Source organism: Silurus aristotelis (genome assembly GCF_946808225.1).
Source record: "Silurus aristotelis genome assembly, chromosome: 3".
NCBI classification, from domain to species: domain Eukaryota; kingdom Metazoa; phylum Chordata; class Actinopteri; order Siluriformes; family Siluridae; genus Silurus; species Silurus aristotelis.
The window spans coordinates 36,323,301-36,337,915 of record NC_139576.1 but is presented as its reverse complement, the minus strand read 5'-3'; the positions used below and the strand labels follow the sequence as shown (position 1 = coordinate 36,337,915).

Below are 14,615 nucleotides of genomic sequence, written 5' to 3'. Positions count from 1 at the left end.
TCATGTGTTTTCTCTTCATCCTCCCAGCACTCAAATGCTCCGTCCCCTTTGAAGAATGAGCATCTCCCTTTCATGAGGTTGCTCTGAAAGAAAGAAAAAAAAAAAACCAACAACATTCAAACAGTCACACGGACATCTGCTTTGATGCGCTTCTTTTTTTCCGGCTACTTTTTCAACCTCGTAACAAAACATTTCCTCGTCGTTGTGTTTTCCATTTCTTTCAAAACGATGCTGTTACAGGAGCCATCAAGAAACTTTTAAAAAGTCTCGGTGTAGAAGTTTTGATCGCTCTTGTTGATCATGTTCCAGCAAAGGGCCATGAAAATGCTCCAGTCACTTTAACTGCTCAGGAACACGTTGATCCAAGTGGCGGACTTTTTTTCTTTTTCTTTTGTCTCCAGGAAGTTACAGCTCTACCTCTGCCATGTTAATCGGTATTCTATGTGACTCTCAGGACACGCCTCGGTCTCAGTAGTGTTATGATAGTGTAATAGATTGTGCGTCACATTCACTATTGACGTAGCAGCAGTATTCTGCCACTCCTGGGCCCCTGAGCAAGGCCCTTAACCCCATAGCTGCTCAGTAGACGAACGAGATAAATATAAGTTGCTCTGCCAAATGCTGTAAATGTACAAACGCACAGGTCTTGTTAACTGCATAGAGAACAATCAGAAGATCACGGAGGTGACTGCAGAACGAACGTCATCTCGACAGACGTCTGGCCATGAATAATAACATACGCAACGCCTGACTCAATACGCCCTTTTCACATAGTAGCCAGAGTGCAATAAGCAGCCCGAAATGATCCTCAATATAGAAGTGTTTGACGAACACGTCTCATATCTCGACGCACAGTTCAATATTGAACTATAATATACTTTAGAGGGATGCGAAGGACCAACATCAGCCCTATTTCTGTTTGCTCTTCCAAGCCTCTGCTGCCACAAAAGATCACATGGGGGCCTGATTACATTTCAAAATAAGACACCAGACAACGTTTATAGAGAAAGAATAGACAGCGTGGTTGTGAGATCGGCTCCACCTACAGCTTGGAGCCTTTCCGAGCCTTTTAGCTTGAATTCTTTCTGGAAGCTCAAGAAACTTTTTCAGCGCTGTAATGAATGTTGGAGAATATCTATACATACGCGATATGGACAAAATGAGATAAAAAAGTTGCAAAAGTTGGCATTTATAACAAGATGCATCGTTTTTTTTTATTTTTGCATCAGCAAAACCAATTTATTTATATAGGATTAGTAGATGTTAGTAGGATTTGCGACCAATCTTTTCTATGTAGATTGATTTCTCCTCGCTAAACTGTTTCTCCTGAGGCGTGTCCTGAGAGTCACATAGAATACAGAATAACATGGCAGAGGTAGAGCTGCATCTTTTTGCACTACAAAAGCGCGTTTGTGAAAGGGCCATGCGTTAGAAGTCCGTCTGAACCGGGGAATCGTATCGCATAGCATCGGTAGCTGCTTCATATGTATCTTTACGTCAACGTATCGTTGAATATTCATCCAAATGCGAATCACATCGGCTTAGGATACGGAGATACACATCCCTATTGTCAGGAATCCTGATTGTTTGCTAGGTGGAAACAAGGCCGAACCAATGTCCGGTGAAAATTCTTAAAAGACAAAAGAGGCAATAATAAATATTGTAAATCAAAGTACAGCATCAAGCAAAAAGCAACAACCGCGGCAAAGGAGAAGAAAATGACTTGCGTCAGAGTCTAAAACCAGTGAAAAATGCAGGTCTTTGCAAGGCTCAGAGTGTGTTTAAGTGGTAAAGAGGTAAATGGCAGGTGGACGCCCTCCTGGGGAACGGTGGTCTAAGTGAAACAATGAGCAGAGCCAGCAGGGGCTCCTGAGAAAGCTGGAACTCTCAGCAGCAATGCAGGTCAATAGGCTCTCACTAGTCTAAGCAAAAGCTGAGTGCAGCTACTGGAACAAAAGGTGCTTCGCAAACAATTCAATACTAACTTTTAGACATTGTTTAAATCAACAAAAACAAAAAAAAAAGGAAAAGGTTTTTTGTTGCTTGTTGTGGGGAGTAATGTAGAGCATCGATGCAGCTCTGTTGCTGCAGGGGGGAAATGAAAGCTTTACACATTTTTTTCTTGAATCTTCATTTTTTTAAATATATATATATGTGTGTGTGTGTGTTGGGGGGGTTGAAGGGGATACATCCTAAAAATACATCGTTGCAATTTTGCCAAAAAAACCCCAAACAAAACAATTCAATAAATCCAACAATATACGAGGAGGAAGATCAGAGTTTTCAGTGGGTTGTAATTTCTATATTAATGAAATCAACTTGGACCCCCACCTCCTGACCCGAGGCTCTAGTACCCACAAGAAAGTCCAAGCGGACCGACCAGAAACACTGAAGGTCTATGATCAGAAAACATCCCACTCTGCCAGAGTATTCTGGAAGACCTGCTAGATGTTCATTTTGATAACCAAAGTGAAGATGCTAAAAGCACTAGAGAAATCCTGGAAAAAAATGGAGATCAAACTAAACCACCAGGGGGAAACATGTAAAAATGGTGTAATGAAGAAAGAAATACGCCTGCAGTCAGGGTATCAGAACAGTGCAGACACACGTTATAGAGCGACAGAGCGTGACTCAAAGAGCTGACAATTGTCTGACATTTGACGCAAGCCTTGAAAACGCTTTTAGCGCCAAAACGTTTACGCCAACCAACAGGAACGAGGGTAGGAAAAAGAGCACGGAGCTGGAAAGCTGGCAAACAGGAACTGACAGATGGGGCAAAGAAACGTCACCGCAGCCTCTCGCTTCTCTGCTGCTTTGTGTTGGGAAAAGATAAACGATTTGGAACAGCGTGGAACATATTCCCTCGAGGAAAAAACCAGCGACGATGGCAAGACAACCAGCGAAGAGTGTCGGAGCGTCGTGTGACAGTGAGGCAAATTTGTAAGATCCTCAAACATAACAAAAGGACACAGAGTTTTAAGAGACTGAAAGAAAGACAGAGAGAAAGACTTCATGGGATAAGCCAATGTTGGAAAGAAATAGGATCCTAGGGTCTGGTATAATCCAGATTGATTTTTACCCTCCGTGTCCCCTTGCAGTGATTACGACTCCTGTGCCACTGCTCGCCATTTCACTGCAGAGCCAGCAGGAGAAACGCTCCCCAAAAAATCAATGCCTGAGAGCATGTGATATCTTTCGAGGAAACAACTTGATATTAAATACTATTTGTACAGACCACGACCATGCACTGAAGTCTAGTCCTAGAAGGAAAGTTTTGCGCTCAGGAAGGTATCAAGGGAATTTTGCGTTCTTGTGGTGATCTTGTGGTTCCTCCCACTCGCTGCCACTTCACGGTCAGCGGTGTCTCTCGACCCTTCGGTCGGCAGAGTGCCGACCAATTACCGGCGCTGTGCTCCAGAATGAGGATCGATCGCAGCCGTCTCTGGGGGCACCCGTGTCTAAAGAGGTGAATCGGCCCACCGGGTTTGACGTGCGCTTCGAAATGTCAACGTTTACGCCCGCATGAACCGCTTTGGGATTTCCAAGCGGTCACCTTGCGACCCCCTGGAGCTGTGGACAGACACTTTCATTTCACTTCTAATGCTAACGGGACGGCGGCCCTAATCAATATATATTTCTTCCCGAATATCCCGAGAGAAGACTTTCTTTAAACCAGAAGATCTTGCAGCATTTCCAAAATGATCAATCCATGGACAGGAATGTTCATCAAAATTTGATAGAGCAACGCTTTCAAAAAGAGCAATCCAAGGTGCTTTTCTCCGGAAGGCCCGGCATCTGTCATAATAATATAAACAGCAGCTACGATAATTCCTCTTCACTGCTCTTCAACCTATCTCGAGTCATCCAAAGATTGGGCCAGCTCCAGTAGTGAGACATCTGGTGAAGGTACTAAAAGAACCCTAACCCCGCAAGGATGTAGAGGTATCTAGAGGTTGCGCCAGCTCTAGTTGAATCCCAAATCATGTAAATTTCATACCTTTGAAAAGATGAACCACGACCCTGTGAGGATCCTGATCCATTTAGAGATGCACCAGCACCACTTCATAAAGATTTCCGACTGTAGAAAGGACATGACTCAATCACACACTATGAGGTGCTCATGATACAAACACTGAAGAGTGAGAACTAATGTTTTAGAATCACACTCACGGTGTCACCCGAATGATGAGGAGGTTCCCCATTTGAGTCTGGTTCCTCTCAAGGTTTCTTGCCCACATACCGTCTATAGACCCTATAGAAATGAATTGAATGGAATGTTTCTGGACATGCTTTTCTGTTTAGCACCGCTAAAAACGATCATTATTCCTGTTCCATTTGAAGCCGTTCACCTCAGACTACTCTTAAAGCAACAGCACCAGGTTTTTTTTTTTTTTTTTTTTACCAGATGTTTTTTGTTTTATGCACCATTCTGAGTGAAACTTTTTGTTGGGTTTGAAAATCACAGACGACCAGCAGGTTCTGAAACATGCAAACCAGCTCATCAAAAACCATGTTTAAAAACTTGTGTCTGACCTCCTTATGGTTGATATGAACATTAACCAAAAAATGTTATGCATTTTTCTCCTGCTAGATGATCGGCCAATGAGTGCAGGAGTTGCACTTCCATATAAGCTGTTGTATATTTATCCCAAAAGACAAGCAAACAAGCAATTTAGCTTGAATTCTTTCTGGAGGTTTTGAGAAAATAATCTTCCCCTACGAAAAAAATAGGCAGTGCATTAAATATCGGCAAACTGCAGAAATTTGTTTAGCGTTTTGACGAGTACGACCGTTCCATTCGCGGTTTTTCAGGACGAGCACGGTTGTGTAATACCCCACACCCCCTCCCCAACGCCACCACACAACGCTTTGCTTATATAATGGAAAGTTTGCTTTGCACAATGCCCCTGAGGTGTAGCGCTGAGAAATCTATAGCGTCGCTAACCGGAGGGAGCGTGCTCCCCCCCACGCAGTCCTATCCGTCTCCATTCAGGAATCATTTCATCCTGACACTAATCTGCATGTCCGCCTTTCACAGAGAGCATCAGGCAGGAGCCGAGCCATTTCTGAGTCGAAACCGTGGCCTCGTGTAGCTTCGCCATCACCAAACGAGGTCTCGAATTACGCAATTCAATGCCGTGTAGCAAACATCATCCCGTGCGAAAATAAAACCGTATAATAAAAATAAAAAAGTTGCTCGATGGATCCGTTCTTCTCGCTCCCCTACACGGGTCAGAAGCTCCGCCGCCTCAAAAACGAGGCACTCTTCCAAGTTAGGATGTTCTTAACTCGAGCACTTTCTGAAAGCTCGGCAGTTCCAGGACCTTGTGCAATTTTCGTTTTCCATGTAGGAGTCATGCTTTTCAAGAGCTTCAAATACCGTTAGCTCGAGAAGAACTTTACTAAAAGTTAGACCTGTAGTACAGGAGGTCAAGGCTGACCCAATCCTTCCCCCTTTAATGGTGCTCCAGTTTATAAAAAATAAATAAATAAATAAAGAGAGGAATAAAAATCCAGGATGGTGTTCTGATCGTAATTAGCCGATATGCCACTTTGCAACACCTACATTTGACAGTGAACATGTCCGGAAGCTGTACGAAGCCTGAGTGCGATCGGTGGCTAAGAATAGACGAGTATGAACAGAATTACTGTTACTTTATTAGCGTATATATATATATATACACACACATGAGTGGTGGACGAAATACACCAACCATGGACTTGAGTTAATGTAGATAAAATATTACTCCAGTAAAACTATAAAATTTGTACGTTTTTGTCACAAGATTTTTTTGCTCAATCAACTCAGTTTTTTAGAGAAGATATATCTTTTTATAATGTAGATGTTAAACTAAAAGTCTCCCTGAATGGAAATTCTTCAGTAAAGTACAGACACGTGAAAAAGTTACCTAAGTACAGTAATAAGTACGTCCCTCTGAAACGTATTAAAACGGCGTACCTCAAGTCTGTTTAGTTTCCGCCCTCGCACTTTGAGCGCAGTGTCACTTTTTTTTTTTTTTTTTTTTCTTCTTAATTAAACGGGAAAACACACAAAACTAGCGTCTCCTTACCAGAAATACGATTTGTAGTGTGTTTTCCGACAGTCTAGCAATATGGATTCTTTAGCGTTTTATTTCCAGCTTCAAGATTTTCCCCTGTAAAAAAAAAAATATTCGATAATTCCGCATGTGGATGGAGCGAATGAAAAAAGGATGGAAGTATTGAAGACGTGTTAAAGTCTGCTGAAATTAATAGAACAGTAGATTTAAAGTTCAAATATTAAATGTAAAACACACACACTTATACACACATCTGTTTTACCCAAATGGGGTCCAACAAATGCAAAATATTTGATTACATCTTTGCCAATTTAATCGATTAATCAATTTAATCAATATAATAAAAGTCTATTGCATCAATTCAATGTATACAATTTTTTACTCACTTTCTTTTTTGTATAAAATATTGTTTTGTATAAATAAAAACCAAGCAGGAATTTTATTAAAGAATGTTATATAAATTTATATATTTATATTATTATATAAAACATTTATTTTGCATTTCTTTTCCCCAAACTGTACTTAAAACCCGTGTACGCACCGAACCGTGAATTCTTTTCTACACTTCTAATATATAAATTCCACGCATACACTAAAAGCCGAATTTTATTTTAAAAAATGTGGGTCAAGCAGAAATGCATCACCATTTGCCAATTTTCCTTCATCGTTATTTTTCTTTGGCAGATTTGACTGTAAGCCTGAGTAAGGAGTCACGGCTCGTCTCGATCTCCGGCCCGATATCCACCTGTAACTCTGACCGTGGAGCGACGAGTCGCAAAGATTCGTCCGAGTTAAAGCCGCGAGGGCTGACTGTTACCGCAGCGCTCGATCACTACGGAGCGACAAGCGCTAGCGAGCGTGTAATCTGCCGTTATCCGGCCTGCATCTGTCTTCCTCCCTGAACTTATTTCAGCAGAACTGAGTCAGATTTGATTTATGACAAGCCTATCTGGTTTCAGGGGGGAAGGGAGGGGGGGCAGGTTGGGGTGTGTGTGTGTGTGTGTGTGTGTGTTGGGGAAAAAAAAAAGAAGATCCGTCCGTTCGAAAGTAGAGCAAAACTTTGGGAAAGATATGGGTTTGCAAATAAGTGCCAAAGTTGTTGTAGTAACTTGTTTGGCTTGGAAGCAGCACTGAAGAGGGAAAAAGAAGGCGGCTTTCAAAAGTAGAACAAAGCGGCGAAGAAAAGAAAAACTTCTGAACCTTCTTTTTTCCTCGTTATTTTATATATAAGCGCGTTCTGGATTCCTCAATATTGCGCACCATGTTGCCGTTTGATTTTGGACAGCGCTCGGCACGCAGAAAGGGAATTGAAAATAACAAGGCCTCTTGTGAAAAATCTGTCCATCGTCTCCGAGCCACCGGTGGGCGTGTATGCGATGCCACCCACACCGTTCCCTTCTCGACTTCTCGAGCCTGTGTGTGTGTGTGTGTGTGTGTGTGTGTGTGTGCCAGTATAAAATCGTAAGGAGACAAAAAAAAAAAAAAAAAAAAAAAAAAAGTCAAAAGGTTGGAAACCGAGGAGGGGTGGAGAGAGAAGTGCCGAGTGCTGCCATGGCAACAGGAGAGGGTGAATGATAAGCGGCGCTAGGAGTGTTAAAGCGTTTCTCAGCCATATCTCTGTTTAGGGAAACGCTACGGGACCAGGCAGCAGCCATCGATTCAAGCTGTGAATCGCTCTCCCACATCACTGATCTCATTGTGCCAAACCAACGATATCTCAAGCTGTCTCGCGTTCACAATTGTAGCTGAAGAAAACGAGGAGGCAGGAAAGAGAGAGAGAGAGAGAGAGAGAGAGAGAGAGAGAGAGGTGGGGGGTGGGGTGAGCTTCCAAAGAAGTGCTGAGAAGGAAACTTTCAGGTTGTGTCTTCAGGTGCAGAGTCCTTTTGTCATAATGCATGAGCTGAGGACGGCGTCCAAACGTGTCATTATTCCTGGCATTTGGAGAATCAGTTATTATTTTAGATCGACTCCAGGAGCAAGAAGCAGACAAACCCTACAACTGTTCACCAGGGCACTGTTCCTGCAGTCTGCTCCACAAAATCTTTAGCTTTCCTTCCTTCCTTCCTTCCTTCCTTCCTTCCTTCCTTCCTTCCTTCCTTCCTTCCTTCCTTCCTTCCATCTCTCCATCCATCTTTTTATCTGCATCCATTTATCCATCCATCATCCACCCATGTCTGTCTGTCTGTCTGTCTGTCTGTCTGTCTGTCTGTCTGTCTGTCTGTCTGTCTATCTATCTATTTACCTATCTACCTACCTACCTACCTACCCACCCACCCATCCATGTCTATCTATCCATCCGTCTATCTATCTATCCATCGATCCATCCATCTGTCTGTTTGTCTATATCCTTTTACCTATATCCATCCATCCATCTATCTATCCATCTATCCATCTATCTATCTATCTATCTATCTATCTATCTATCTATCTATCTATCTATCTATCTATCTATCTATCTATCTATCTATGTCTATCTGTCTGTCTGTCTAAGCAGCCATACCGATGTATTTCTATCCATCCTGCTACCCATCTATAGCTATCTGTATTTCAGTCTTTTTATCTGTATTCATCTCTCCACACAATCCATCTTTATATCAATCAATCGATATCCATCCATCCATCCATGTATGTGTGTATGTGTGTATGTATGTATATATAAATAGACCAGGAGAAACAGAAGGATGATGTGAAATGACTTGAGTCCAGGCCTTGTCTCATTCGGGACAATAAAATATTTTATTTGATTGTGTAGAACAGGTTTAACTCTGACGTCACGTTCATATCCGTTTACACGTTTTCTAAACGTTTATTAAATTCATACAACCGATCGAGCGACAACAAAACACGGAGCTGTGCACTTTAATAAAATGTGGACCTAATCTTTATCTGCGTGATGTTTATTAGCGGTTTTTTATATTTTGTGTCCTAACGTAAACCGGAGCGTGTGATTGGTCCAATACGAGCGACACGTACAGAGAAACGATGAACACGCACAACCATTCTGAAGAAAGAAAGAAAGAAAAAGTCCTCCTGGTTTATCTTTTCACAAGAAACATTGGTTATTAGTTACTCCATGACTTTCTCCTCGTTTCAGTCAACCCTAATATACACTATCCGGCCAAAAGTATTGGGACACCCGACTTTTCCACCACCCGTATGAGGTTCTTCCCTTCACTCGAACTGCGAGACTCCGAACCTGTTCCTGCATGACGGGTGCACCAAGAGAGCTCCATGAAGCTCTTTCACATGTATGGAAGATGTGGAAGATCTCCTGCTACAGAGCTCTGCCCCTATTGAACAACTTTTGGTTGAGTCTCCAGAAATCTCCATAAAATAGAGGAACATCTCTTCAAAAAGAGTGGTTATAAGGTTATAAGGTTATAATAAGAGCAAATGGGATGCTCATAAAGAAGCACATGCCAATTTAACGGTCAGGTGTCCACAAACTTTTGTCCATATAGTGCATATAGAGGTAGACATATATACATTTATATATATTTTTATATTCATATCCACAAATTTGATAAGAAGCTCCTACACACCAACACAGCGTCTAGAAAGCTTTTTCAGAAGATATATGGAAGAAAAATATGGAGGGAAAACTGACAGGCTGATATTAGTGAGAAGTGAACGAGTTTGAAGATCCATCAGAGGTAATAATGGTATTCCAATGGAGAAAGGAACGGGGCTGAAAGAAACCAATCGTGCTCCTCTAATTGAATTGGCACTAACTCTTCTTCATTAGATCTTTATATAGAAAAAAAACAATTAGAGTACTGATGCATCCTCAGACCCCTCTGCCACCCCCACCACCCCCCACCTGCGTTCATGCGTGCGGTAAAGATCTCCACCGGGTCACTTTCGCGTTCACCTTCGGGTTCCTCGGGCGGTTCTCCTCAGAAGAACGACGTGTCGGACGAGAACGCTCCGGCGAGCCGGTATTCTTCCCTCATGAGGACGCAGAAGAGGCGCTGCGGCAGGGCTTTGGAGTACGGCGCCGGGCGCGGGACGCACGTACGCAGCAGGATCTCCCGACCAGCCGGGGGTGGGAAATCCGGAACTCCGCCTCCTGTCGGCTTGCGAGCGTCCGGTCCACCTGCTCCTCGGCCGGCGTCTTCGTCTAACGGCGTCAGCAGAGCCGCCTGCGTGGAGCGAAAGAGAGAGACGGCGTTCAGGTTGCGAGACAACCAGAAATCAAACTTGTGAACGATAAAGTACTTTTCGAGCTGCTTCTTTTATTTAATTTGTTTATTTTCAGGATGAACTTCAATGAGTCCAACATGCTTGCTGTCGAAATTGCAAATGAAATGAACTCGGACGGCTTTAAAAAAAAAAAAAAAAAAATGTATTAATTTTTTTCGAACTAGAGAAGAAACTAAAGCAAAGTCGTGTCATTAATTTATTTATACATTTATTTATTTATAATTTTTTTTTCCCCAGTACAGGAACAAATCTCACTAATTAGCGGGCTGATTGCAAATTAGCGAGTGTCTTAGCGCATCCAGAAGATGTCACAAGATAATGAAGGAGTGGAGAGCCGCTAAGGAAACACTGAACAGACAGTGTCTGAAGGCTCGCTGGGAGAAAAGAGAAAGACGGACGTGTAGGCGATGTAAAAAGGCCAGGAGAAAGAAAGACGACAATTTTTTTTCCTTCCTTCTAATAGACCAGGAAAGACGGTGAAGTTCGGGAGGAGAAACACGAGGGCTTGTGGAGCACTTTTTAGACACTGACCTCCACGTCCAGGAGAAAACCCTGGTTGTTAGACGGTGCCTGGGAGAGAGATGACGAATATGGATGGATGGGGCTGGGGGGGGTTGGAGGAATGAAAAGGAAACGGTTCAAATAGACGAATGCGAACGCGCAGCACTTTGGCTCCGAGTCACCGAGCGCCGATTACCGACATCCTACACCTCTGATAACTCATTATGTACATTACTTCAATAAATCAGTGCGGGGGTTTTTTCCTGACTTGGCAACGAGAGAACGCCGTCGTAGCCAAAACAGTCCCAAAAAAAAAAGTTTCATAAATAATAATAATGAAATCCAAGCAGGAAGAAGCAGATGAGAGAGGATATTGCTTGTGGTTACCTCATCACTGGAATCAGCCAGCTTGGCAGAAGGTGAGAAGCAAGCCGTGTTAGGAGAGAGAACAATGAAATAAACAAATAAACAAATATAACAAAATCAAACACACAAACAACTACACACACAAAAAAAAAAAAAAATAATGTTTTTCACGTCCTCTATTACATAACAACCTGAAAAGTCTACATTACATACAGTCTGTGGGCAAAAGTATTGGGACACCTGACTCCATCCCCCACACTTATGTGGTTCCTCCTCAAACTTTTACCACAAAGGCCGAGATGCCCGTGGAACTCTAGGAGGAACTCTAGGAGGAACTAGGAGACCCAAACCTGTTCTAGCATGATGATGCTCCTGTTCCATGAAGATTCGGGGATGGTGGATTACAAGATCTCCTGCTATAGAGCTATTGAAACCCCTATGGGCCTCCACCAAATCTACAGGAACATCCTCCCAGATGATGTTCTTCAAAAAAAAAAAGGTACATACCAATGTTATATTCAGGTGTCCACAAACTTTTGTGCTGTGTGTGTGTGTCCGTATGTATCTCCAGTGTATTTTAGGAATGTTCTCGCATGCCATGCTCTCCACAGTGGCAGCCAAGGCAGATACGGTATTCAAACTCTGCATATGCGTCCGATGCAGATGCATGCATGCGCTCACACACACACACACACACACACACACACACACACGCACACACGCACACACACACGCACACACACACGCACACGCACATGACACGCGCGCATGCAGCTCCGTGTCATTCCTGTCGGCTCGTCCCTGACGACGTCTTTAAACCCGTCCAACATCTCTCTCCGCCTCTTCCCTTTTGTTCTTCTCTTCTGGCTACACTCCTCCTCCTCCCCCTTTCTTTTTCCTCCCTGCAACCCACCCAATCCCCCCTCCTCCTTTGTTTATCTCGCTTTCTTTTCCAAGAAAGCTCACCTCATTTGAATCCCCTGATTTCACATGATTTACATGAGGATGCTTGGGATAATTATTGCCTTTCTATTTCCAGCTTGGCAACACACAGGGTATAATTTAACACTCACACATACATCTTCCAGACGGGGGAAAGAGAAGAGAGAGAGAGAAAAAAAAAGAGGAGAACGAAAAAAAAGTAAAAGGATAAGAAAAGACTGATTGAGAGAAGAGCGAGCGAGCGAGCGAGAGAGAGAGAGAGAGAGTGTGTTTGCCCAAACAAACTTGATTTCAGAGAGTTCTTACTTGAAGAAAAAAGAAAATAAAAATAGACGTGTTGTTTTTTACGCGTCACACTTTACGTTGTTTTTTGGGGGGTTTTTTTGACGCTGGAAATCTTCGTAGGCCGATTTTCCTCGAGGATCCAAACTCGAAGAGCAAACGGCGTCGAAAGTTTGCAGCCGTTAGATCTTCGATGTTAGATCTTCGATAAACTCCTCTAATCTGATAAATGTCACCGCTTCGGCGAAACGTTATTTAAATGAAAATCCTTTTACTTTTCCTTTTTTCATCTTTCAAGCGTCCATGCTTATTAAAGTGCCACAATTTAACATTAATACAAAATAACCTCACAAGCAAGTGCTGAATTTGTGGATTGGAGCGTCTATAAAAACGCTTCAAAACCTGCCATGTAGAAGTTTCACGACTCCTGAGAGCTTGTTCTGATGTATTTCATTTCTTGGAGTGGTATGAATTCTTCTGAAAAAAGTCGGAAGAAATATGCGAAACCCTGAACAGATGCTCAAGCTGAGAATCCTGAGTATTTTAGTATGTAGTTAAAAGTTTGTGGACAACCTCCATTTTTTCTGGGAAGATGTTACACTAGATTTGTGTTCCCATTCCTCTAACGAAGGTTGAGTTGAGGATACCCGGGGTGCAGTCAGCGTTCCAATTCATCCCAAAGGTTTTTGTGTGTGGGGGAAATCATCATGCCTTCAACTTTGAAGAGGAACAACAGGAAGAAAAAAAAAAAAAAAAAAAAAAAAAGTGTCCCAATACTTTTGACCGAAAGTTCAAAGACATAGAAGTCTCTCTTTTTTTTTTTTTTAGAAAGGTGAAGGTTCTAATAGATCTTTTGATTCAATCGAGAGCATTAATTCCTCTGATCCAGCGTATCGAACACGGCGAACGTATTTATACTCTGTCCCTGGAGAAGGAAAGAAACAAAAAAAAGAAAGAAAGGAAGGAACAAAAACTATTATCTCGAAGGTCTCATCTTAAAAACAATCAAACCCTCCGTATTTATTTTGCGGAAAAAAAAAAACAATAAATAAAAAAAGAATTTAATAAAAAAAAGAGTGGGTGGGTGTTTTTTCTTTTTTTTTCTTCTGTTTTTAACCGAGCAGCTCGTCCAGCGTGTTAAATCTCCTCTGTGTCGCATTAAAGCGTTCGGAATGAAACCCAGATATCAGCTTTTCATTCATTTAGTTCATTAAGACGAACAGCTCTAAACAGCGAGAGCACGATTCGTTCTTTTCTTCGCTCTCCGACTGTAGTTTTTCGAGAATCGTTTACTATATGCTATTTGTGAGCTATGAGCTGAAGCGAAAAGTTTCCACTCGCTTGTGGTTCTTTTCCCTCCACTTGAACTACGAGACCCAACCCTGTTCCAGCATGAGATGAAGATATGTTTTGGGCTCTGATCTCAACCCTACTGGACACCTTTGGGATGCATGTGAACGCTGAATGCACCCCAGGCCTCCTCACATCCTTCTACAGTGACTGAATCTCACACAAATCCATCTTATACTCAGATAACTTTTGTCCGTATAGTGTGTGTGACTTTTTTTTTACACAAGCAACAGAACGCAAAGAAAAGCTGCAAGAGAAACAGGCAATCGGCTTGAATCAAGGTGCAAATCAGTAGCATTAGAAGGCTGTCATGCTGATTAAGCTCCGCCCCTTACAGACGGCTAATCAATAAACCGCTGCTTGAGTTTTTTTTTTTCCTTGACCCAGAGGCTGCAACGGTCTCATGCGAATCCAGGACTCGGGAAAACGTTCTCTAGAGGCAGTGTGTGTGTGTGTGTGTGTGTGTGTGTGTGTGTGTGTGTGTGTGCGCGTGTGAGATGAACGTTTACCCGCTGCGCGTTGACGAACAGTTTATGGATGATGGTGCCTGCCGGGCCCCGCCCCGCTCCGGTCACGCCCACCTCCGGCTCCTCTAACAGAGAGCTCACGAACCTGAGAGGGAGTAGAGAAACATTCAAGAAGAAACAGGAAACGTTATTTTTCTACATGGTAAACACACAGGTGTCGAGAAATCCGAGCACGGTTTAGAGCGAGGTGACTGGAGATGAACTGAGATGTAGTTAGATTAAAAACAATATACTTTAGAACTGCACTTGGGCTGGAAAGAGATCTTCTGTAGCTCAAGAGAAATTGTGCTTGGTGTGTTTTTATTTATTTATATTTTGAAAAAAAAATTATATATATATATATTTATGCCGAGGAAGAGCACCACAGATGCCTTATTTGCTTTGA

The 14,615-nt window shown here is 42.5% G+C and overlaps 1 protein-coding gene across 3 annotated transcripts in view; it reads right to left on the bottom strand.

The window, feature by feature from the left end:
* Positions 1–8,776: 8,776 nt before the first annotated feature.
* The window catches only part of rab3gap1 (RAB3 GTPase activating protein subunit 1), a 48,310-nt gene continuing 42,471 nt past the window's right edge, over positions 8,777–14,615 (bottom strand). For 2 of the 3 annotated variants that reach the window (XM_083537327.1, XM_083537326.1), the window contains 3 exons: positions 14,213–14,315; positions 11,151–11,171; positions 8,777–10,201 (listed from right to left, as the gene is read on the bottom strand). In XM_083537327.1, the coding sequence (XP_083393453.1) occupies positions 9,956–10,201; positions 11,151–11,171; positions 14,213–14,315 (370 nt within the window). In that variant the 3' untranslated portion in view covers positions 8,777–9,955. The remainder of the gene's footprint in view (positions 10,202–11,150; positions 11,172–14,212; positions 14,316–14,615) is intronic. The other variant, XM_083537328.1, reaches the window with a different exon arrangement.